Source organism: Pleurodeles waltl, chromosome 4_1 (genome assembly GCF_031143425.1).
Source record: "Pleurodeles waltl isolate 20211129_DDA chromosome 4_1, aPleWal1.hap1.20221129, whole genome shotgun sequence".
NCBI classification, from domain to species: domain Eukaryota; kingdom Metazoa; phylum Chordata; class Amphibia; order Caudata; family Salamandridae; genus Pleurodeles; species Pleurodeles waltl.
Window position 1 is genome coordinate 635,441,958 of NC_090442.1, and position 25,588 is coordinate 635,467,545.

The 25,588-nt window shown below is 43.7% G+C and overlaps 1 protein-coding gene across 8 annotated transcripts in view; it reads left to right on the forward strand.

Moving 5' to 3' along the window:
- The window catches only part of USP15 (ubiquitin specific peptidase 15), a 617,233-nt gene that overhangs the window by 27,675 nt on the left and 563,970 nt on the right, over window positions 1–25,588 (forward strand). For all 8 annotated transcript variants that reach the window (XR_011202307.1, XM_069229069.1, XM_069229070.1 and 5 more), the window contains exons 2-3: window positions 1,493–1,620; window positions 14,458–14,588. Coding sequence is in view for 7 of the 8 variants with exons in the window: in XM_069229069.1 (XP_069085170.1) it covers window positions 1,493–1,620; window positions 14,458–14,588 (259 nt within the window). In the remaining variant the exon portion in view is untranslated. The remainder of the gene's footprint in view (window positions 1–1,492; window positions 1,621–14,457; window positions 14,589–25,588) is intronic.

Consider the following 25,588-nt stretch of genomic DNA (forward strand, 5'->3'; position numbering starts at 1 on the left):
AATATGATGTGAATGAGTGTGAACAGGATAAAAATGTGGAATGTGGTGAAGTGAAGAAAAGTTGTTTCGGCAGGGTTCTGAGAAAACCTAAGGTATTAGAAAACTTTGTGTGTGATAAAAAGTTTTTTTTTTTTCTTTAAAAAAAAAAAAGGGGGGGGGAAGGGGATGTGTAGTGATGTATTTTATAGAATGTAGTGACATCAGGGAAAAGTTATGACATGGGGGAGTGGAATGTTGGGGTAGGCTGTGACGGGGGGGTGATATGTGTAGTTCGTTAATTGTTTGAGTTGTGCCGGTTGGGCGAGTTCGTGTATCTCTGTTATCTGCAATTCAACTTAGAAATAAACTCAACAGAAAGAAAATGAAGAGCCAGTGTACTTTCTTCACACCCCCATTAGTAGACTGAGCGCCAGGGCAGGACAGGAGTGACAGTGTGGGCAACACACTCGTGCAGTGGGGAAGTAGCGATTGAGCTGCTCATGTGTCAGACAGGCTTGTGTAGGATGGAGATCTGAATGTCTTTGAATCTGGCATTTCTAGACATCCGTTGGGGGAATTCTAGTACCTGTTTCCATTCTGAATCATGCAGCTCCCAGTCGAAATCATCCTACCACCTGTCCTGTGGGGTGACAAGCAGGGTCCCAGTGTGTTCTCATTTGCCCTTATAGATACATGTTATCTGATGATGCCCAACCCCCTTGTGCGGAATAGATTGCATGGCAGGGTGTGTTTGTGGTTCTTTGTCTTGTGTAGACCAAAGGTTATGGCAGGTAAGGTGCAGTTGTTGTTAAGTAAAAAATTGTCCTTGAGGAATAGCATGGTCTAAGAGAAATTGGTCAGAGGTAAGAAGGTGACCTGCAGCGAAGAGGTCATCAACTGTGGTCAGAGATTGATTGTGTCATGCTCGCCGGTTTTGTGTTTCTCCTTCTTGCCTGTATGCTTCTCCCCTCACCGTCCCTCTCTCAGTTGGCGCTCTTGCTTCCTCCCTGCCCTCCTTCCTTCTGTTACCCTACTTGCTTTCTCACACCCCTCGGTTTCCCTTTGGTTCTCCAACCCTCCATGCGCACCCTCAGTTTGCTTTTCCAACCCTACCCCCTGTGGTCTCTGTGCTTCCCCATCCCGGCCTACTCTTCATTGCCTCACTATGACTTATTTACAGTGATATATTTTCACACTCATCTTCGGAAGCGGGTTCCGGGCGGCCAATGTAACTTAATCTCTCCATTTTGTAAACACATACAAATGTATTTTACAGTTTTACACACCAAGGGCCATATGTACGAACACTTTTTCCCATAGACACAGAATGGGTCAAAACCTTTGATACATCTGGCCCCAACATCTTAAGTCTTATGATGCATTGTGTTTTTTAAGCAAATGGCCTCAGATGTCAACATAAAGCAGCTATTTTCTGTGCTGGAAAATGCGTTCTTGCTATTATTTTTTATTTCAGTCACCCGGGATCTTATTTTCTCTTTTTCTCCTTCCTTAGGTATTTGGTTGATAGTCGCTGGTTCAAACAGTGGAAAAAGTATGTTGGGTTTGACAGCTGGGACAAATACCAGATGGGAGAACAAAATGTTTACCCTGGTCCCATTGATAACTTCGGGCTACTCAAAGGTCATTCATTTTATTTCTTTTGCTTTCAGACATGTTTAATCTACCCAGAGGTAGTTCTGAAGTTTCACAAAAACATGAGACTGATAACTGACAGTACTATATAATTGTGAATACAAATTGTGATTATTATTATTTTTATTGTCATAGACTTTGTGTCACAGACTGGCCATTGCATGATTTACATCGACTAAGAACAATGCTAAGATGTTTTGAAAGCACTTTTATTTTGCCTTTAAGCTTTATATAATCTTTTTTTCTTCGTTTGTACTTAAAATACAGAAGTGTCTTTTCAGTTTAAAAATGAAAAAGCCTTCTTTATGGCTACCTAACTTAAAATATTAGTTTTTGTTAGACCTGTCAGCCTTAGGGTGGTCTTACCTCAAACCTTTTGCCTGTTTGTCTCACACTTGTGCTCTATCTTTTTGTTGGACTTAGGACTCTGAGCACTTTTCCACTGCTGACCAGTGCTGAAGTGCATGTGATTCTCCCCCAAATATGGTAACATTGGTGTAGCCACAATGGGCCTATTTAATTTAATTGTAAGTCCCTTGTAAAGTGGTATACCCTATACCCTGGGCCTGTATAGTAAATTATACCAGTGAGTCTGCAGCACTGATTGTGCCACCCGCTTAAGTAACCCTTTAAACATGTCTTAAGTCTGCTGCTGTAGAACGTGTGTGCAATTTCACCGCCATTTTGACTTGGCATTTAAAACCCATTGCCAAGCCTTAAACTCCCCTTTTATTACATGTAAGTCACCCCAAGGTAGGTCTTATGTAGCCCATAGGGCAGGGTGCTAAGTAAGTAAAATGTATGGCATGTACTTCTTAAGTTTTATATGTCCTGGTAGTGAAGAACTCCCAAAGTCGTTTCTCACGACTCTGAGGCCTACACCTCTTATAGGCCAGCATTGGGAATTCCTTAATATACTTTAAGCTGTAATTCTGACCAGAAAGGAGTGGCTGCATCATTTTCCATGCCATTGGAATGGTAATGATAAATTCTCTTTAATGGTAAAGTTGAATTTAATATGACTAATTTAGAAATGACAGTTTTAGAAAGTCGACATTTCTCTGCTCCTACAGCTCCACATGCCTGCACCCTGTCTCCAGTACACGTCTGGGTTGGGTACCAGCTACAACTTTTGCATTCCATCTAGACAGGAGCAAACAAAGGAAGGCTATATGTGTCTGAGCACTTATCTGCATTCCGATGGCTCTTCATGGGCAGGAAGGGTGGTGGGGAGCTGACATACCTGAATAGGGAGTGCCTGTCCCCACACAAAGAGCTGATTACTTCCTACTGATAGTCTGGAGCCAGGGCTGATGAAGAGAGGACCTTTGTGCACTTCAAAGACTCTTCTTTGAACTCACCCCCACTTCAGAGTCACACTTGGGTATTAGAACTGGGTTTCTGACCATACAAAATCAGACACTACTGAACCTGTGAAGAACTATGCCAGGAGTAAGGACTGCGGTGATACAAGGAGTTTTACTCTGCTGGACTGCTTTCCAAGAAGGCAAAAGTCTTGATGGGGATTTTTACCCGAGTGGGTTTCCCCAAGGAAGTTGTGTCTAACTGAGGCAAAAAAGCTTCATGTCTGCTTACGTGCAGTCAACGTAGAAGGAGTGTGGTGGGGTCACCTACAAGTTCTCCACTCCTTGCCACCTACAAACATTTGGGCTTGTTGAGAGCTTCAACAAAGCCATAAAAGACATGATCAGGTGCCTACCTAAGGCCCTGAGGAAAAAGTGGAATATCCTCTTGCCATGCCTGTTGTTTGCCTACAGGGAGGTACCACAAAAGGGAGCAGACTTTATCCCCTTTGAGCTTCTGTATGGGGGCCCTGTCAGAAGACCTCTGAGTTTGGACATGGAAGGATGAGAGCAGGCTCACAGGAAGACTCCAGAGGATGTAGTGAGCTACATGCTGGCCTTCAGGAGCCAAATGACTAAGTTGTGGAATCAAGCTTCTGACAACTTAAAAGCCAGCCAGGATGTAATGAAAGAGTGGTATGACCACAGTTCTGCCACTGTGGTATTCCAGCCTAGGCAGAAAGTGTGACTTATGAAACCTTTAAAATCTGGGGCCCTCCAGAACTGTTGGACCGGGCACTATGAGGTGATTGAGAGGAAAGGTAAGGACACCTATCTTGTGGACCTTAAGACCCCCAGATAACCCCACTGAGTGCTCCACATCAATCGCCTCTAACCCAACTTTGAGCGATCTGATGCTGTTGGTGACTGATGGAGAAGAGGAGGAGGAGAGTGACCCTACCCCTGACCTCTTTGACTCCAAGGAGAAAGATGGGTCTGTGGTGGAGGCAATTCTTTCCCTCAGTCTAAGTTCTGAACAACAGAGAGACTGCTGCCAAGTGTTGGGACAGTTTGCCTCTCTGTTTTCCCTTACCCCTGAGATTGCCCACCTGTGTACTCCTGATGTAGACACAGGGAACAGTCTCCCTGTCAAGAATAAATCTTAAACAGGTTGTCAGATAAGGTGAGGGCCAGCAGTAAGAGTGAAGTCTCTAAAATGCTGGAGTATGGGGGTAATAGAACCCTGCAGTATCCCTTAGTACAGTCCTGTGGTTCTGGTACCACAAGCTGCCGCACCAGGCATCAGACTTGAGCTGAGGTTCTGGGTGGATTACCGAGGGCTTAGTTTAGTGACTAAGACAGATGCTCATTCTGTTCCCCAGGCTGATGAGCTGATTGACCAGTTAGGGGCTGCCCAGTACTTAAGTACCTTTGATCTCACATAAGGGTACTACTGGCAGATCTCCCTAAGAGACGCTGACAAGGAGAGATCAGCCTTCTCCACTCCAGAGGGCCATTACCAATTTTGTGTAATACCCTTTGGACTCAAAAATGCTCCTCCCAAATGTTCGTGAACCAGGTCATTGCTGGTATGGGGTACTTCTGAACTACCTATCTGAGTGACATAACTGTCTTCAGTAGCAGCTGGAAGGACCACCTCTTTAACCAAAAGAAAGTGCTCCAGGCCCGACTATCAAGGCCAGCAAGTGCTAGCTAGGGCAGGGGTCTGTGATGTACTTGGAACACCTGGTGGACATGGGTAAGATGCAGCCTCTCCAGTCTAAGAGAGAGACTTCAGTGGCCTGGGAGCCCCCCAAATCCCAGTCTGAGGTCAGAGCATTTTTTGGCCTCACTGGATACTACAGGACGTTTGTCAAGGGATATGGCGCCATTGTTGCTCCCTTGCCAGAGCTGAGTTCTAAGAAGCAGCCTAGAAATGTGATTTGGACAGAGGCATGTCAAAAAGCATTTGACTCTCTGAAGCAAACCATGGGCACAGCACCTGTGCTTAAGGCCTCTGTCTTCTCCAAGGAGTTTATCATTCATAGAGATACCGCAAGCATGTCACAGGGACAGTTTTATCACAGCTAAAAGAGGAGGTCCTGGACCAACCTGCAGCCTTTATCTCCAGTAAGTTATTTCCTAGGGAACAGAGGTGGAGTGCTATGGAAAGAGAAGCTTTTGCTGTGGTTTGGGCACTGAAGAAGTTGAGGCCATACCTGTATGGCACTCACGTTCTGATTCAGATGGAACAAAGGTCCCTCAGGTGGCTCATGCAAATGAATCCAGAATCCCAAATTGTTGAGGTGGTCCATTTCCCTACACGGTATAGACTTCAGGGTGAAACACAGACCCAGGTGTAGACCACGCCAATGCTAATGGTCTATCCAGATTTTTCCGCCTTAATAATGAGAAATCCCAAGAGGTTGGGTTGCTGTTCCCCCTTTCAGCTTGGGGGACACGTGGTAGACCTTCAGCCTTAAGGTGGTCTTCCCCCCAAATGTTTGCCTGTATGTCTCCCATTTGCACTGCATCTTACGTTGGCCTTAAGACTCTGAGCACTTTACCACTGCTGGCCAATGCTAAAGTACATGTGCTTCTCCCATAAATAGGATAACATTGGTGTATCCATAATAATCCTGTTTAATTTTCTTGTAAGTCCCCTTTAAAGTGGTGTACCATGTAGCCAGTGCCTGTAAATTAAGTGCTACTAGTAGGCCTGCAGCACTGATTGTGCCACCCACATTAAGTAGCCCTTCAAACATGTTTCAGGCCTGTCACTGCAGAGGCTGCGTGTGCGGTTTGACTGCAAGTTCGTCTTGGCATTTAAAACCCCTTGCCAAGCCTTAAACTCCCCTTTTATTACTTATAAGTCACACCTAAGGTAGGCCCTAGGTAACCCAAAGGGCAGGGTGCTATGTTAGTAACAGGCAGGACATTTACTTCTAAGTTTAACATATCCTGGTAGGGAAAAACTCCCAAGTTATTTTTCACTACTGTGAAGCTTACTCCTCTCATAGGCCAGCATTGAGAATTACTTAATATACTTTTAAGCTGTAATTCCTGATCAGAAAGGAGGAGCTGCATCATGTTTCATATTATTGGAATGGTAATCATAAATCCACTTTACTAGTAAATTTGAATTTAACATTGCTATTTTAGAAATGCCCCTTTTAGAAAGTCAGCATTTCTCTGCTATTACAGCTCTGTGTGCCTGCAGCCTGTCTCCAGTACACGTCTGGGGTGGATGACAGATACACTTTGTGTATTCCCTCGGAACAGCCACACACACAGGAAAGTTAGGTGTGTCTGAGCACTTAACTGCATTCATCTGCCTTGTGATGGATCTTTTGGGGCTGGAATGGTGGAGGGGAGCTGACACTTACACCTGATTAGAGGGTACCTGTCCCCACACAAAGAGCTGAGTACCCCCTATTGATAATCTGGAGCCATGGCTGAGGACGAAAGGACCCCTGGTCACTTCAAAGACCCTTCTTTGAAGACACCCCCACTTCAAAGGTGCATTTGGGTATAAGAACTGTGTCTCTGACCTTACCAAATCTGACACTACTGGACCTGTGAGGAACTGAGCCAGGAGTAAGGACTGTTGTGATACAAGGAGTGCCACTCTTCTGAACTGCTTTCCAATAAGGACTATTTTGATGACTTACCCTGCTGATCTTTGCCCTGCTGAAGAAGGGACTGGGCACATCTCATCTGAACCTTGAATGACCCCTAAGGGCTTGCCTCCTGTTTCTGAAGCCTCTGGGCAATTAAAGACTTCCTACAACATTGCTGATGGACTCTGCCATCTGTGAACCCTACCCTTGCCTGAGGTGCCAGTCCAGTCAGCCTTAATAGTGGGCCTCTGCAGCTTTTTCTGCATCAATGTCGACGCATCAGTGACTTTGTGCCAGTCCCACAACTGATTTATCACCCTTTGAAGATGCTGCAGCTGTTCTACAGCCGGCGCGGCTTGACAGTGATGGTCTGTGTAGCTCGCCTACAATCGAGTGTCTGCATTTGAAAAGAGTTCGACACTGTGCCAGACCCGACTGCGCGCACACACACGGGCACACAAATACTTTACACATTGTCTCTTTAGATAAGCCTGCTTGCTGTGTTCCAAACTACCAGGGGGTGAGCACAGGTTATCTCTAAGTGTGTCTCTAGCTTGCCCTGACTAGAAGTGGTGGTTTCTGCTCGTACAGGGTGCATACTCTGACAACCAAAACCTGAGTACGAACAGTGTTCTATAGAGTACTATGTTGAGGTATATGCATGCTTTTCAACTGACATGTTAAATGTGATGGAGGTTCCTGAACAGAGCAAGAGAAGTGCCCTTCTAAACAAAAGAGAAAATAACTACTTCAAAACATCACACCCTGTACTGGGGAAGCACTGAGAGTCATTATCCGACAGCCGTAGGCTGAATGAGACTGAATAGTTGGAACAGAATAAAAAATAATTAGTTGGGTGCTGACCCTGCAATCCTCATGAATGACAGCAGACAAGCTTTGAACTAGGCTGCATTCTAAATTGAGAACTAATGCAGAAATTACCTGCCTACAAAACTTAGTCTTATTTCCTCATACCCACACAAAGTGTGTTACAGCTTTACAGTCTGTGTTCTAGATAGATGGCATAGCTTTATAGAAAGACAATAATAATAAAAAACAATAATATATCTAGCTTAAAAGCAGAACTTGACCACAGTATGAATACCTTTATGGGAACCAGAGGGATATTTTTCGAAACGCAATCATAATCCTCTGTTTGACTTAAAGCAAGAACAATGGTTGATTCTCCAGGATAAAGCTCATGTTCCCTTGTTTTCTGCATCTGTATAGTGCATTTTCACCCATTTACTGGGCCTGCATTGCCTTCACAATTTGGGTAATTTTTAACTTGGTTCTGATATTTCCCATCAACCCACGTCCAGCTATTAAACTAATTTGAAATCTGTCCACGCTATCACCAGTGCTCCAGATTCTATTGATGAAGAAGGGTAGCCCAAAAGCCAATGTAAAGCCATTGACATGTCCTTTACATCTATTTAAAATAGCCACTTTTGGCCACTAACTAGAGATCCTCTGAGCCTTCTCATTTCTAACCTCCACCTTACCATGTCAACACCCACTCCAGTATATAATTGTTTAATTGCATAATGATCTTTTTGCGGTGACTGCTGCAATTGTTGCACATGATTTAAGAGCCGTGGATTAGTGGCACATAGCCGTTCATGCATAGTACATTGTTGGGCAAGATCACTTCAGGGACCACTGTTTACCCAGCCCATCATGTCTATAGGTATTGGCTCACCAGCCTGTCACAGATAAGATACCATGGTATGAATGAATGTCATTTTGTTGTGTATGTAAACATTCAGAATTCGGAGAGACCCTATTTCTGGCCATATTCAGGATTCGGAGAAGCACTATTTCTAATCAACTTGATGTGCAAAATGTAATCATAAACTTAACATTAAAGAAATTAGTTATTCAGTCCACTAAGAACCAACCTCATAGGGTAACACATATCTCTATAGTGTAAAAGCATGTTCGGTGGCATGTGTAGCTGCAGATACACATGCTGTGCATAGTCCGCCGTCTGGTGTTGGGTCGGAGTGTTACAAGTTGTTTTTCTTCGAAGAAGTCTTTTCGAGTCACAAGACCGAGGGACTCCTCCTACTTTGGTTCCATTGCGCATGGGCGTCGACTCCATGTTAGATTGTTTTTTTTCCGCCATCGGGTTCGGACGTGTTCCTTTTCGCTCCGTGTTTCGGGTCGGAAAGTTAGTTAGAATCAACGGAAAATTCGTCGGTATTGTTTCGTTCGGTATCGGGTTAGATTAGAATCGACACCGAATCTTGAAGAGCTCCGGTAGCCCTTTGGGGTAATTTCGATTCCCCTTCGGGGCCTGGTCGGCCCGACCGCGTGCAACATCGAGACTGATGGAACGGACCCCGTTCCGATTCTGTCCTAAATGCCACAGTAAATATCCCTATACAGACCAACATTTGGTCTGTAACTTGTGCCTGTCACCCGAGCACAAAGAAGAAACGTGTGAGGCCTATCGAGCGTTTCGGTCGAGAAAAACGCTCCGAGACCGAAGAGCCAGAAGGTTGCAGATGGTGTCCACGCTGACAGGACAACAACGGTTCGAGGAAGAGGGAGAAGAAGAATCATTCTCCATCCACGAATCGGATTCCGAAGAATTCGACGTCGAAGAAACCGTGAGTAAGACGTCGAAACAAGCATCACACAGAAAAACAGACAAAGCCCAGGGGACGCCACTGCCGACAGGCCATGGCTCAACCCATAAAGTAGGTGACCGTCCATCGGCACCGAAAAAGGGCGAGCTGATGCCGAGATCGTCCGACTCAGGTCGAGACACAGGCACGCAGCAATCTCGGGACCGAGAAACTGCCGCAGAAAAGGGTCGACACCGAGACAGCGGCACCGAAGCTGCTCGGCACAGAGATAGCGGCACCGAAGATGGTTGACGCCAAGAAGGTACGACACCGAAAAAGAGGAAAATCTCTTCGGAGCCGAAAACAACAAAAGACACGGTTTCGGTGCCAAAACACCCAGCAACCGAACCGAAAGCCAGTTCCTACTCAGAGGAACAATCACTGTCCTCCCAACTTCAAAAACACAGATTTGAGGAGGAATTACAAACAACAGCTGTAGATCACACGCAAAAGCGGATCTTTATACAAAGTGGTACAGGGAAGATCAGCACCCTTCCCCCAATCAGAAGAAAAAGAAAACTAGATTTCCAACAACAAGAAAAAACACCACAAGCAAAAGTGGTAAAGAAGGTAACTCCACCACCCTCTCCACCACCGGCAACTCATATATCACCGGCACAGACTCCGTCACAATCACCAGCTCATACCACCATGAGCCAAGATGACCAGGACGCATGGGATCTCTATGACGCCCCAGTATCGGACAATAGCCCTGAGTCGTACCCCACTAAGCCCTCACCACCTGAGGACAGTACAGCGTATGCTCAGGTGGTAGCTAGGGCAGCAAAGTTTCATAACGTATCGCTACATTCAGAGCCTATCGAGGATGACTTCCTTTTTAACACCCTGTCCTCCACCCATAGCAATTATCAAAGCCTTCCTATGCTCCCGGGAATGCTAAGGCACGCTAAACAAATCTTTAAGGAGCCAGTTAAAAGCAGAGCAATAACCCCAAGGGTGGAGAAGAAATACAAGGCACCACCCACAGACCCTGCTTTTATTACATCACAACTGACACCAGATTCAGTTGTCGTAGGAGCAGCTCGTAAAAGAGCCAACTCGCACACATCCGGCGACGCACCACCTCCAGACAAGGAGAGCCGAAAGTTTGATGCAGCCGGGAAAAGGGTTACAGTACAAGCTGCAAATCAGTGGCGCATCGCCAACTCGCAGGCACTCCTAGCGCGATATGACAGAGCCCATTGGGACGAGATGCAGCATCTCATCGAGCACCTCCCCAAAGAATTCCAAAAACGGGCAAAACAAGTGGTTGAAGAGGGACAAAACATATCCAACAACCAAATCCGTTCTTCTATGGATGCAGCAGATACAGCTGCAAGAACTATAAATACTGCTGTAACGATAAGGAGGCACGCATGGCTGCTCACATCCGGCTTCAAACCTGTGATACAACAGGCAGTGCTCAATATGCCGTTCAATGAACAGCAATTGTTAGGACCAGAAGTGGACACTGCAATTGAAAAATTAAAGAAAGACACTGACACAGCTAAAGCCATGGGCGCACTCTATTCCCCGCAGGGCAGAGGCACATTTGGCACATTTCGCAAAACTACTTTCAGAGGAGGGTTTCGAGGTCAAGCCACACAAGCCAGCACCTCACAAACAACACCGTCTACCTACCAGGGACAGTATCAAAGGGGAGGCTTTCGGGGCCAATACAGAGGGGGCCAATTCCCAAGAAACCGGGGAAAATTTCAAGGGCCCAAAACCCCTCAAAACAAGCAGTGACTCACAAGTCACTCAACCCCTTCACACAACACCAGTGGGGGGAAGACTAAGCCAGTTCTACAAATCTTGGGAGGAGATAACAACAGACACTTGGGTCTTAGCAATTATCCAACATGGTTATTGGATAGAATTTCTCCAACTCCCTCCAAACGTCCCACCGAAAACACAAAATATGTCAAAACAGCATTTAGACCTTCTACAACTAGAAGTTCAAGCATTACTGCAAAAAGATGCAATAGAATTAGTACCAGGTCCACAAAAAAACACAGGAGTTTACTCACTGTACTTTCTAATACCAAAAAAGGACAAAACTCTGAGACCGATATTAGATCTCAGAACATTAAACACCTTCATCAAATCAGAACACTTTCACATGGTCACGTTACAAGACGTAATACCACTAGTGAAACAGCAGGACTACATGACAACCTTAGATCTAAAAGACGCGTATTTCCATATACCGATACATCCCTCGCACAGGAAATACCTACGGTTCGTATTCAAAGGAATACACTACCAATTCAAAGTGTTGCCATTCGGAATAACAACCGCGCCAAGAGTCTTTACGACATGTCTAGCAGTAGTAGCTGCACATATCAGAAGGAAGCAAATACACGTGTTCCCGTACCTAGACGATTGGTTAATAAAAACCAACTCGCTAACAAAGTGTTCACACCACACAGATTATGTTATACAAACCCTTTGCAAACTGGGTTTCTCCATCAACTATGCAAAGTCACACATTCTGCCGTGTCAAACACAGCAATACTTAGGAGCGACAATCAACACAACAAAGGGGATAGCCACTCCAAGTACACAAAGGGTTCACAATTTTCACAAGGTGATACAAGCTATGTATCCAACACAAAAAGTACATGCAAAGATGGTATTAAAACTCCTAGGCATGATGTCCTCATGCATAGCCATTGTCCCAAACGCAAGATTGCACATGAGGCCTTTACAACAGTGCCTAGCATCACAATGGTCACACGCACAGGGTCAACTTCTAGATCTGGTGTTGATAGACCGCCAAACATATATCTCGCTTCTATGGTGGAACAGTACAAATTTAAACAAAGGGCGGCCTTTCCAAGACCCAGTGCCACAATACGTGATAACAACAGATGTTTCCATGACAGGGTGGGGGCACACCTCAATCAACGAAGCATACAAGGACAATGGGACGTACATCAAAGAAAGTTTCATATCAATCACCTCGAATTGTTAGCAGTATTTCTAGCGTTGAAAGCATTCCAACCCATAATAACCCACAAATACATTCTGGTCAAAACAGACAACATGACAACAATGTATTATTTAAACAAACAGGGCGGGACACACTCAACACAGTTGTGTCTCCTAACACAAAAAATATGGCATTGGGCAATTCACAACCACATTCGCCTAATAGCACAGTTTATTCCAGGGATCCAGAACCAGCTAGCAGACAGTCTCTCTCGGGATCACCAACAGGTCCACGAATGGGACATTCACACCCAAATCCTGAACACTTACTTCCAAATTTGGGGAACACCTCAAATAGATCTATTTGCAACAAAAGAAAACGCAAAATGCCAAAACTTCGCATCCAGGTACCCACACCGGCAATCTCAAGGCAATGCTCTATGGATGAATTGGTCAGGGATATTTGCATAAGCTTTTCCCCCTCTCCCTCTCCTTCCATATCTAGTAAACAGATTGAGTCAAAACAAACTCAAACTCATTCTAATAGCACCAACATGGGCAAGACAACCTTGGTATACAACACTACTAGACCTGTCAGTAGTACCTCATGTCAAACTACCCAACAGGCCAGATCTGTTAACACAACACAAGCAACAAATCAGGCATCCAAACCCAGCATCGCTGAATCTAGCAATTTGGCTCCTGAAATCCTAGAATTTGGACACTTAAACCTCACACAAGAATGTATGGAGGTCATAAGACAAGCTAGAAGGCCATCCACTAGACACTGCTATGCAAGTAAATGGAAAAGATTTGTTTGCTACTGCCATAATAATCAAGTTCAACCATTGCATGCATCTCCAAAAGATGTTGTAGGGTATTTACTACATTTGCAAAAGTCAAATCTAGCTTTCTCTTCCATAAAGATACATCTCGCAGCAATATCTGCATACCTGCAAATTACTCATTCAACTTCCCTATTTAGAATACCTGTCATTAAAGCATTTAGGGAAGGCCTAAAAAGAATTATACCACCAAGGACACCACCTGTTCCTTCATGGAACCTCAATATTGTCTTAACAAGACTCATGGGTCCACCTTTCGAACCCATGCATTCTTGCGAAATGCAATATCTAACGTGGAAAGTTGCATTTCTCATTGCCATTACATCTCTAAGAAGAGTAAGTGAAATTCAGGCATTTACTATACAAGAACCATTTATTCAAATACACAAAAATAAAGTAGTTCTAAGAACCAACCCAAAATTCTTACCAAAGGTCATCTCACTGTTCCACTTAAATCAAACAGTAGAATTGCCAGTGTTCTTTCCACAGCCAGACTCAATAGCTGAAAGAGCACTACATACATTAGACATCAAAAGAGCACTAATGTACTACATTGACAGAACAAAACTAATGAGGAAAACAAAACAACTATTTATTGCATTTCAAAAACCTCATAAAGGAAATCCAATATCAAAACAAGGTATAGCTAGATGGATAGTTAGGTGCATCCAAACCTGCTATCTTAAAGCAAAGAGACAGCTGCCTATTACACCAAAGGCACACTCAACCAGAAAGAAAGGTGCTACCATGGCCTTTCTAGGAAATATTCCAATGAACGAAATATGTAAGGCAGCAACATGGTCTACGCCTCACACATTTACTAAGCACTACTGTGTAGACGTGTTATCTGCACAACAAGCCACAGTAGGTCAAGCTGTACTAAGAACTTTATTTCAAACTACTTCCACTCCTACAGGCTAAACCACCGCTTTTGGGGAGATAACTGCTTACTAGTCTATGCACAGCATGTGTATCTGCAGCTACACATGCCACCGAACGGAAAATGTCACTTACCCAGTGTACATCTGTTCGTGGCATTAGTCGCTGCAGATTCACATGCGCCCACCCGCCTCCCCGGGAGCCTGTAGCCGTTTGGAAGTAATCTTCAACATTTGTACATTTGTAAATATATTACTTTAACCTTCATTTTGTACATACTTATTCATTCCATTGGCACTATTACTAACATACACAACTCCTACCTCACCCTCTGCGGGGAAAACAATCTAACATGGAGTCGACGCCCATGTGCAATGGAACCAAAGTAGGAGGAGTCCCTCGGTCTCGTGACTCGAAAAGACTTCTTCGAAGAAAAACAACTTGTAACACTCCGACCCAACACCAGACGGCGGACTATGCACAGCATGTGAATCTGCAGCGACTAATGCCACGAACAGATGTACACTGGGTAAGTGACATTTTCCTTCTGTTATCAATGTAATATCAAACATATTTTGACCTGTTTCATTGATAAAATATTTTCTTATAGATAGTGACTCGCAGTCTCTTAAAGAGCACCTCATTGATGAACTTGACTATATCCTTTTGCCCACGGAGGGCTGGAATAAACTAGTCAGCTGGTACACTTTGATGGAGGGTCAAGAGCCTATTGCACGCAAGGTAATCTTCAACATTGATTGAGTTTTTTTTATGCAATCACAATGTCTATTTTCAATAATGCTTTCTTTGCAACAATTATAATTTGTTTGTAAAAAATAATAGATGCATCTGTTGTACTATAATGTAACACAAATTCAAAACTGCTAATAAATACAGATAAACTAAAACCACGTAAAACTTTCTTCTCAAGTAGCCAAGAAAAAAACATATGGCATGTTTGGGAGGACCGCTGCAGCATCAGGTTACTATTAAATTAATAAATGAATGATCAGCAATATAATTACCTTAAGCGTCTTAAGCTATTTGTAGCACAAGGGCATGTGGATCTGACATTTGGGCTCCCCGCAATAGCGCTGTAAGGGGAACAATTGTTTATCTGCGTGAGTAGGGCATATGTGCAGTTTTTTCAACAAGAGAATGCTGAGCAGTACCACTGTACAGAGAACAGTGTACACACCTGGAAAGTGCTGCTTTTATTGCCCTTTGAATCATGTTGTAGGCTATATCTTCATGTTTTATTTTCTAATTTTGTTTTTGCTAAGTTGAGCTTCACATTACACATCGTCCAGCTACTGTAGTTGTTATATTGTACAGTGTACTGAAAATCAGCACAAGTGACCTCTGTTCCTAAAAATAGTGGCAATGTGCTCTTTGGTCAGCTACAGCATATAATTCTATTAACAACAGTTATGTTTTCTTAAGGTGTGCATGGTTCTCCTTCACTCTTCTCAGCAACTGCTCTGTCCTCGACATTGTTGTAGGTTGCCACCTAAACAGAAACACATACAATTCCATGACCATTACCAAGTATTCTTGTAACAATGCAAATTCAGTAAGTATCAACATTATTTAAGGGGGTATTCTAAATATACCCAGGATCTAAACTAATCATTGGCCCAAGAATGTGAATAACCATGGTGTCTTCTCTTCAAACATTTTTTTACTGATGCCCCTTTTCACTCCTTTCTAATAACTGTTGTCCAAATTTCCTGCCTGTTGGACTGCATCTTCTGCTCTGCTTCTGGTAGTTCCTGCAGATTTTAGGTCGTGTAGTTGGGTTTTTAGGAGGGTGTGTGGTTTTATTAGTGTGCTCTCTAGCCTGACCATCAGGTAAAGTGACTTGACTTTTCTTTTCAGCATAGGTTAATTGCACTCGACCAACAAACTGGGCACATTATAACTTTTAAAACAGTCAAAATTCAAAGGACTTTAGCCTTAGTAACAACTGTCCTGAATGTAGATATGAGTGTTACTATTTCAGTTCTGTAGCATGTTAGCCAATTTAAAAGAGTTCTTAAAGTTTTAGAATAAATGTCATGTAGAATGTTTGATCACTGTATCTTGTGTGCGGAGCCAAGGACTTTTATGTCAGTGATAAGAAAGAAGGGAATGTTTCATTTTTGCTGTGGGTAACTTTGAGAATTATCTACTTTTGGAGAAGTCAAGCCAAGCTAGCATTTGGATGGCTTTATTCAAAGCCAACATAGCTCGTCATTTTTTAATATTCTTTTATTAATGATTTTAAAGATAATCCAAAAATATTTACAACTTTCACCTTCGTAGGCACAATCCTTGTGTTTGTCGATAGTTCCCGCCCCCAGAGGCTTATCATCCCTCCCCTCTCATCGAGTCTTCCTCTCCTGGGTCTGTGCCGAGGTGGAAGTACTATCGTCGTTGAACGGGGACTGCGGTTCCATTCTTGTCTGCATCAACCCACTATAATAAGAGTTATAATTACTCCAGATCTTTTCCCATTTCCTAGGGCAGCCCCTTCTTTCATAGATCACTTCTTCCCCCAGCCTACTCCATGTCCTGCTTCCAGGTTTCTGGATCCGGAGGGATTCCAGCGCCCCCGGCCTTCACAATATTCCTTTTTTCTACCATTAATCCCAGTGTGATCCATACTTCCTGGAATCTAGTCACCTTTGTCTACCTCCCCAGCACACATTAGGCACATATCTCTTTGCTGAACTCACCAGTTGCCCCCCACCCCCCTCTCCTGATCCATGATTTTTCAACCAAAAGGCTAGTATCACCAGGCCATCCCAGAGGATGTGGAAGAAGGAGCCTACCTTCCCACATCTACACAGGCCAGAGGTTGTCCTACCCATTTTCAGAAGGTCCGCTCTGGAATAGTATGACCAATGCCTAGAATCCAGAAGAAGAGATGGGAAGGTAGAGCCTTCTTGGTCGCGGCAGCAAGACTGTGGAACTCACACGCTCTTCATCGGAAGTGCATTGATTTGCCCCTTCCCTTTAGGAAAGCCTTAAAGACCTGGCTTTTCACATTAAAGGGATATCTCTCAGCTTTTTTTTTTTTTTTTTTTTGCAGTTCTGTTAATTAGTTTCTTGTCCTTTCGCACAACCAAAACCACATTGCTTTGACCTCTACGGGTAACTGCTGCACTTAATAAATATTGTTCATATCATATCGATGTATGTAGCTGTCCCAATCGAAACCCCAACTTTATAGCAACCTTTCTAGGGGCGCCAAGGGCCTCCTCCCACTCCCCATCCTCAGAGTCATCCAGGTCCATCAGGGGTGTGGTTTGGGATTTTTTTTTATATGTCAAAGATGTGGCTATTTGTAGCATAGGTTCGCTTATGAGTCCGACCTCCATTGGAGAGGATTCCTCCAACTCCGAATCTATCACTAACACAGATTGTAGAGCATTTCTCACCTGTAGATATTGGTAGTCTCTTGTTAATTCAATCAGAGGAATTACATCTCCCTCAATCCATATATCTTCCACTGTGGATATGCCAATTAAGTCCCACCTGGCAAAGCCTTCCTGGCTCATCCAGTGCCACCAACTTCTCAGCACCCAGAGCAGGGTGACCTTTGTTGTTATTCTCCCCCATCCTAAGTATGATGTAACCTTTTACCAGTCCGCCCTTCATAGAGTGCCGCTGGGTATCCCCAGGCACCCATCACGTCTTTCCATTTGAAACACAGATTCTGTCTGTGCAATGAAGGCCCAGTCATTGATCGTAATTAATTGCTACGCCCAGTAGTATTTTTTTATATCTGGAAGGGCAGTTCCCCAGTCGTACCAGCCATTCATATGTTTGGGCAAGGCGATCCGCGCTGGGCCAGCGTCCCATAGTAGAAGACAAACATCTGCCTTAATTGCCTTGAAGTACGCTTTAGGGATGTCATAGAGCGTGTTTTGTTACACATCTAAGAAATGCGGGAAGGGCATGATTTTAAATAAAGCCGCACTGCCGTGAAGGGAGCACAGCAGAGCTATGCCAGTGTCACACATCACCTTTCAGTTGGTCCAGTAGCAGGATCAGAGTCAGCTCATGAAAGAGTTCCGCTTCAAGTGTTGTGTAGGTACTCGAGTAGCAGAATCGTCTCTATAAAGAGGTCCCCCCACAGTTTGGTGGCAGGCTTGGTATTTCTCTACTTATTGGGTATAGTAAGGACTTGTGCCAATTGATTACATACACTGAGTATTTCACAATATTTTTAAGTATTTACATTATCTGTCCACTGTCAGCTCAGGGTCGGAAATATAGAGTAGCAAATGATCTGTGTCTAAAAATATTTTGACTACCCAAGATCCATCCTAGTCTAGTCCATTGATCTGTGGGTCTTATCATATCCAGGACGCCAAGGGCTCCAGTGCCAGAGCAAGTATCATTGGTGACGAGGGGCATCTCTGTTTGGTGCCTTGTTGGAGTGTGAATATTGTGGAATATGCCCTGTTCACCCTAACCCTTGTCTTTGGGCCATTGTATAGTAAGAGTACCTACTGCGTACATCGCGGCTAAATCCTAACTTATACAATACCCCAAGCATACAAGGCCATTCCATTGTGTCATTCCATTTTTGCATTCAACAACATTACCATCACAGTCTCACTTAGGTTTTCTCTCTGACCCAACAGTCCATATAAACGGCAGAGTTTAAGCCTTGTGGTTTTATTAGACATGAAACCTTATTGAGCCTGATGGCTCAAGGTGTGAATACCCTTTCTCAGTCACGTTGCCAGTATTTTAATCTGAGTTTTTACTAATGATATTGGGCTATAAGTGGTGCAATCTGCCGGGAGTTTCCTCTCTTTATGAATAACTATTTTGGAAGCGAATCGTTGATCCTGCAGAAGGATGCCCCGCTTTCTGCTCTCTTCGTACATGGTTAGTAGGTGCAAGGCTAGTTTCGCGACCATTGCTTTATAGAGCTCCACCGGGAGTCTGTTGGGGGCCCAAGGCTTCCCCTTCTGGGCTCTCGTTTTCCCACCCCCAATCTCCTTGACTCGTATGTCGATGTCTAGATACTTGATATAGTCCTGTGTTATTCGTGGGCTGCAGATATCTTTGAGAAGCGTGGTTGATTCCTTTGACATCTTCGTCACCACTGGGGAGTATATCTGGGTGTAGTAGGGAGGGAAAGCTTCAGCTATACAGCACCCCAACCATTTCCCTGCCTCATTCTTGACCTCAAACACTTAGTTTTGGTACTGATCACTCTTAACCAGCCAGACAGGAAGTTTGTCCACTTTATTTCCAAAGTCAGACAGCCTATGGTTGGTGGCTCTGTGTGCTACCCAGAAAGTATCAGTGGCTAGAATTTTAGGTTGCAGCTTGCCAGCAGCGCGGCTGTCTGGTTTACTAAAAACATCTTGGGCACTTTCAGAAAGATAACCTAGGAATGCATTCCACTTGTTGATTACCATTGGCTTTGTGGTATGTAACTCACACTTTCTGGCTTTCCATTTGCTGCTGTTATTTGCTTTTAGCTCTCCAGGTTCAGTTTGTCCCTCCCATTGCCTAAATCATGTTTTCTGTATCCTTTCACAAACTTGCTTTTTGTTAAAAGGCTTTTAACACTTGTTCTTATCTTGTCACATTAGCTATGCATCCAGGTCAAATGTCAGGCGCTGTCTTCCCATGGTGCTTTTTTTTACCTTTCTTTCCCTGACTCTAAAGTGAGAGGATGTATGTGACAATATTGCCTGATACTGGGGACCGGAGAGCTTTTTTTCTAGCGCACGACAACCTTTAAATGAACTGTGTAAGTATTTCAGAATATATCAGACAGCACAAATGAAGCACATTTTTGTTATTTCTGAAGTGTGCTGGAAACAAATACTTTATTTTGATCAAAATGAATCATTAAACTAAGAGGTACAATTTCAACATATTTTCGTCTGTGCCCAGTATAGTTTTCTTAGTAAAACTGTATGTCAGTGCACATGTAATGATAATTTCAATTGAAAATGTGTTCTCTGTAATGACAGCATGCTACCACACCATGAATACTTCACTCTTCGCCACTCTGCACCACTCCACACTCCTGAACTCTATTTTGCACCGCTCCTTGCCACTGCACTCTGCACCACCCTACTGTATGCCACAACACTATATGCCACTTCTCACTACACTGCTGTGTTCTACCATGTACCACTGTACTCTGACAGTGCACTCTTAGCCTCTCTACACCAGTCCATTGTAGGCAACAGCAATCTACTCCACACAACTCCACTCTACACCACTGTACTCTGTGGCACTCTGCAACACCGCACTCTGTGCCAATACATTCTACGCCAATGCACTATATTCTGTAGCACTCAACTCTGTGCACCTGCACTATACGCTAATCCACTGTACGACACTCTAATCTACTCTGCACCACTGCACTCTATGCCACTGCACTCTACACCACTTTGCGCCATTACACCCTATGCCAGCCTGCTCAACTGCACTCTACCCTGCACGACTCCACTCTATGCCACTTCATTCTACTCTGAAACATTCTATTCTGTACCACTGCACTCTAATCCACTCTACCTTTAACCACTGCATTCTGTGCTAATTCACACTACACAGTTGCACTGTCACTTCACTCTATGCCATTGCACTCTACTCTGCATCACTGTACTCTACATCACTGCTCTCTACACCACTCTGCACCTTTGCACTCCTCTGCTACACTGCACTCTCTGCAGTTGAACTCTACGTCTCTCTGCTCTGCACTACTCCACTCTACACCACTGAACTCAACGGCACTATACTCTACTCTGCACCACTCAATGCTGCTGCTGATCTACTTTGCACCCCTCTACTCTACTCCACTCTACTCTGCACCTTTGCACTCTATACCACTCGATTCTACTCTGCTCCTCTGCCCACTGCAATACTCAACTGTACGCCACTGCCCTCTACACCACTCTACTCTGTGCCACTGCACTCTACTATGCATTACTGAAATCTGTGGCACTGCATTGTATGCTGCTGAATTTAGTGCCACTGCACTCTACGCCACTATACTTAACAAAACTCTACGCCAGTCCACTCTGACCTATGGCACTCCAGTGTATGCCACTGTCCTCGATTGCACACTATGCCACTCCAGTACACACAACTCTCCTCTATGCCAGTAACGTTTAACCATGCTGAACAGCAGCCATGCTGGTGAACAACATTGGCAAAGCAAATAGCTTTTGCATACGCAAGACCTGTTGGATCTGCCAATGCTTGTTATACTGTTGTTGCTTGAGGATCAGTCCATGTTGCATCCCTTCCCTAAGCTCCCAGTTCTCCAGAAGCTGTTCCTGTTCCATTATTTCTTTCTCTAGCTTATCCATGTTTGCTCTCTTATCTCGCTGGAATCCTGATATCAAGGGCAAGGCTAGGCTCCTGACCACAGTTTTGTATGCTTCCTATAATGTGAGTCAAATCTGTGCATATATCGAGTCCCTCCTGTACTCTGTGCTGTTTTAGGTACCACTGGTTGATCTGCCCAACCCTCCCCCTAGTGTCCAGTTGTTGACTAGGCACTGTTCACATTGGGGAGAGATATGAAATTCCCGTGGCCAGGTGTCAGACCTCTTAGAATCTTTGCACCTGTGGGTGCCAAGTGAGGAGATAGTTAATGCGGGAGAGGCTGCTATGCACTTCCGAGTGGTAAGTGTATTGCCTGTCTAGCTTAGTTATTAACCTATCTCATTCCTCATACACTATCATGTTAATGTCAACACTTGTTATCAGCACTCCATCCAGGAATTGCAGAAGTAAAGAGCTCAAGTCTGGCAGTGCAAGGGCATGTAGCTTGGGTGGGATGTGGATGGAGGGAATATTCACCATTAAATACTCCCAGTTTCCTGACAGAGCCTCATAGCTACCCTGCAGGGCAATCTATGTCAGTTGATGTAGTAGAGGGATTGACTTCTTAAGTAGTATGCCCACCGCCTAGAGCCTGTGGTGTACCCGGCATGAGCTAGTGTTTTGTATCCCCATGGGTCCATGACCTTATACATGTTGCCCTTTGTGTGTTTCTTGTAATAAAACTATTTCCGGGTCATGCTGTCTAAGATATTGTAGGGATACTCCTGTTTATCTTGTCCCCCAGACCATTTACATTCCTCAAGAATACTCTCAATGAGTGCCCATTGGCCATGTCAGGGCGTTACTGCTTCTGGTCTGGTCTGTTTCATCCGTGTGGCTGGGAAGTTGCTGACTCGCTCATGTGGAGTTAGGTAATGTTTGCCTTTTACAAGATTCAACAGTGAATTGAAATAACCAAGAAGAAAACACCTGAAATAGGTAACTTCTGCATAAATCTCCCACCTCCCTGCATCTGACAAGGCAGGCTTTGAACTGCTCACCTGCAACATTGCAGAGCGCCTGTCGCCCCAAATTCAGTGTATCTCGACTGGATAGCTCAGCCAATACAGACAACTAGTCCCTCCCTCCTCCATCCCTGCTTACTAATTATTGTTCATTGTTGAGTGGCAGGTCATATTGATGGCTATTTCCAGTCTCCATGTTTGGCTGGGGGTCTCTTTAGTTATAGTTTCCCTAGTGACAGCCATTGCCACAGATACCACTAGGAGGCAGTCTCTCTCTGTAGTTTCAAAGTCGGCCTCTGTCCACTCTCCTCTGACGACGTTGTCTAGGGGTTCTTGTATTTCCTCAAGCACCATCGTTGATCTTCCTGTCTCTAGGTGTTCTTGTATGTCCCCAAGCAACATCGTTGGGTTCTTGGTCTCCTAGGAATCTCATTGGGGACTTTCCATGTCTTGTGCAGTAGTATTTGGAGGCGTAGGGTGCCGTCCTTGTGTCTGTCTATCCCATGCCTGTCGCCAGCCATCCAACCAGTTCCAAGCCTCTTTAATCGAAGCAAAATACCACATTTTTCCTTCATCCACCACTCTCTATTTCGCTGGAAACACCATTGAATCCCACTGCCTCAAGACCTTTTTGACCTTGTGAAAGCTGTGCCGGAACTTCTGTACTCGGAGTGTAAAATTAGGAAAGATGCTGATGGTGGCGTTCTCGTATTTAATAGGTGTACTCTGCCAGGTGGCTTGAAGCATCATGTTCGAATCCCAGTGATTGAAAATGCAGGCTATAATAGTCTGTGGCATTACACCTGGTCGAGGCGGGATGATGGTGGCCATATGCACGATATTGAGAAAATCTTTGAGAGTCCCCTTGGCTTTGACATATTCATTATCAAGCCCTCTAAAAATTGGTCCTTTAGGTAATTATTCATCTGACCATGATGACACTATTTGGCAATACACATGCATCTACATTTTTGTCTGTTTGCATGGCCTAATGGTGATCTTCCTATCGGATAGACATGTTTTTGATACTAAGGTGATAATGAGTGATAATATCATGATATATTCTCAGTTTCTCATCTTATACGCTATATGCTGAGTACAGTATGTCTTTCTGGGGAGAAAAGAACATTCGACCTTCTGTTGTGAAACTGTTACCATGAGTATATGAGTGGTAATGCTGACCTGACCTGTTACTTCAGATGGGTAAGGAATGCTGTAGTTTATGCTTTTAATGTTCTATTATTGTCTCTTAGGAAGTCATGGAGCTAATTGTCCATTGATGAAAAATGTGTTGACAAGGCAAAAAAGAATACAAATACGTTTGTCCTTTTGTGAAGATTTTAAAACTAGGTTTTGATGAATGTTTGAGCCATATACTCTATGGCCTTAAATATTAAATAAAATAGTAACTTTTTTATTGGATTGCATGCATTAGAATCATATTTGTAACTGCAAGAATGTCATTAAATATCTTCTTGGGAACCTACTAAGAATCTGCACTAACTCATTAAGGGGAAGTAGGGGTGATGGTGATTAGGAAGCTGCAGGAGGTTATAGCATCCACCAGAAAAAACATTACAGAAGGTTAAGAATCTTTTTCTTCTGATGGATACTACTTCTTGCAAATTTCCTCACCAGGAGGTGGGACTGAGTAGAACTAAAGGAAGAAAGTCATCCAACACAGCCCTGATGGATTCATCATTGATCTCCTGAGTATGCAAAGAGGACCAAGTGGCTGAACAGTTATCAGCAACTGGACGCTTCTGGTATTCTACCTGACCCTGCCAAGGCCCATGTGGAGTATGCTCAAATGTGAGACGGAAGGTCTTGGGCCGAGCATAACAGGCCCTACGACCTCTCTGTATTGTATACCACTGCCCTGTACACCACTCTAGTCTGCGCCACTCTACACTGCACTCTACTATGCATCACTGAAATCTGTGCCACTGCATTCTACGACACTGTACGCTGCTGAATTCAGTGCCACTGCACTCTACGCCACTATACTCTGCAAAACTCTTCACCAGTGCACTCTGCACCAGTCCACTCTGATCTATGCCACTCCAGTGTATGACCTCTCCGGGACTTCCACAACCCAGATGTTATTCCTCCTGGACCGGCTTTCAGTGTCCTCCAGTTTGGCCCTGTTGTTGCGGTGTCAGTCAGCAGCCAGGCCACCTGATCTTTGAGGTTCCCGGTCGTCACCTGCCATAGCTGCTCATTTCTTGTTACACATGATAAGGACCAGGGTCCCTCAAAAAGTGTCTTGGAAAAACAGTTCCTTTAAGAGACAGGAAAGTGAGAATTACTAACAAGAACAGGCAGCACATCATCTGCATGATTGGGAAGATAACGAGGTTCAAAAGAGTTTGTAACCCTTGTTGAGAAAGAGCTTGCAAAGTTCATCAAGAAGTGGTTGTGAATAGACATGAGGGGCATTGAGCAACTTGTTTTTCCTGCATTGTTTCTGCATCATTCACCTCAAGATGTGGCATAATTACCTAAAATTACCATAATTTGTGCATGAACATCTTCATTACTTGTAAAAAGACACCTGTATTAAATAGCAATTATAATTATAATAATGTAAGTGTCACTGCCCTGCCTTCCAACACAGAGCATTCCTGAGATGGTACAGGGCATCATATATTTATTGAGTTAAAATATTAGCCTGTAGATCTGAAAAATAAAAACACTGCTAAATATAGTTAAGAGTATAATGCTAGGTGGTCTATAAATATATTGGTCAAATGTACTCTTCTAGTGGGGATCTATCCTCCCAGCAGTCTCTGCTCCATTTTCCATGTGAAAGCTGTGTTTGTCGCCCTTTAATGGTCTTGTATGTAGTGATTTTTCAGCTTCATATAGCAGTGTATAACTTAGTTATTGTTGTTCGTGTATAACTTACAAGTGGGTGTCATTTTGTAATGCTAAAAGTACATTTCTCAATTATTTCCTATTGGAAAATAATACATTAATCATGGCCAAAATGCTCATACAGATACTATTAATGCAGTCCTTATAGTAACCTAGAGATACTGAATAAGATTTTTGACATTTAAAAATGAACTATGTTGTGTTATTGTCTCATCAATTCAGTACAAAATATAACTCCATTGTAAAATTGTAGAATTAATCATACTATATGTTGGAAAGTGGATTATTAGTGCGGGCAGGTTAATACCTACACTTAACACCCCAACTAGGTCCAGTCAAGGTCTCAATAAATTAATCGTGGCTCAACCCTTAGTAGTTTGGCAAAGAGTAGCTAGGCTCAACCTAGGACACAGGTGTATAAAGCATTTAATATCAACAAAACAGCAAATAAGTAAAACACAATAAAAATCCAACACCAGTTTATAAAACTGTATAAATATTTTATCTTTAAAATGACACCAAAACAACAAAATCCAATAAAGAATA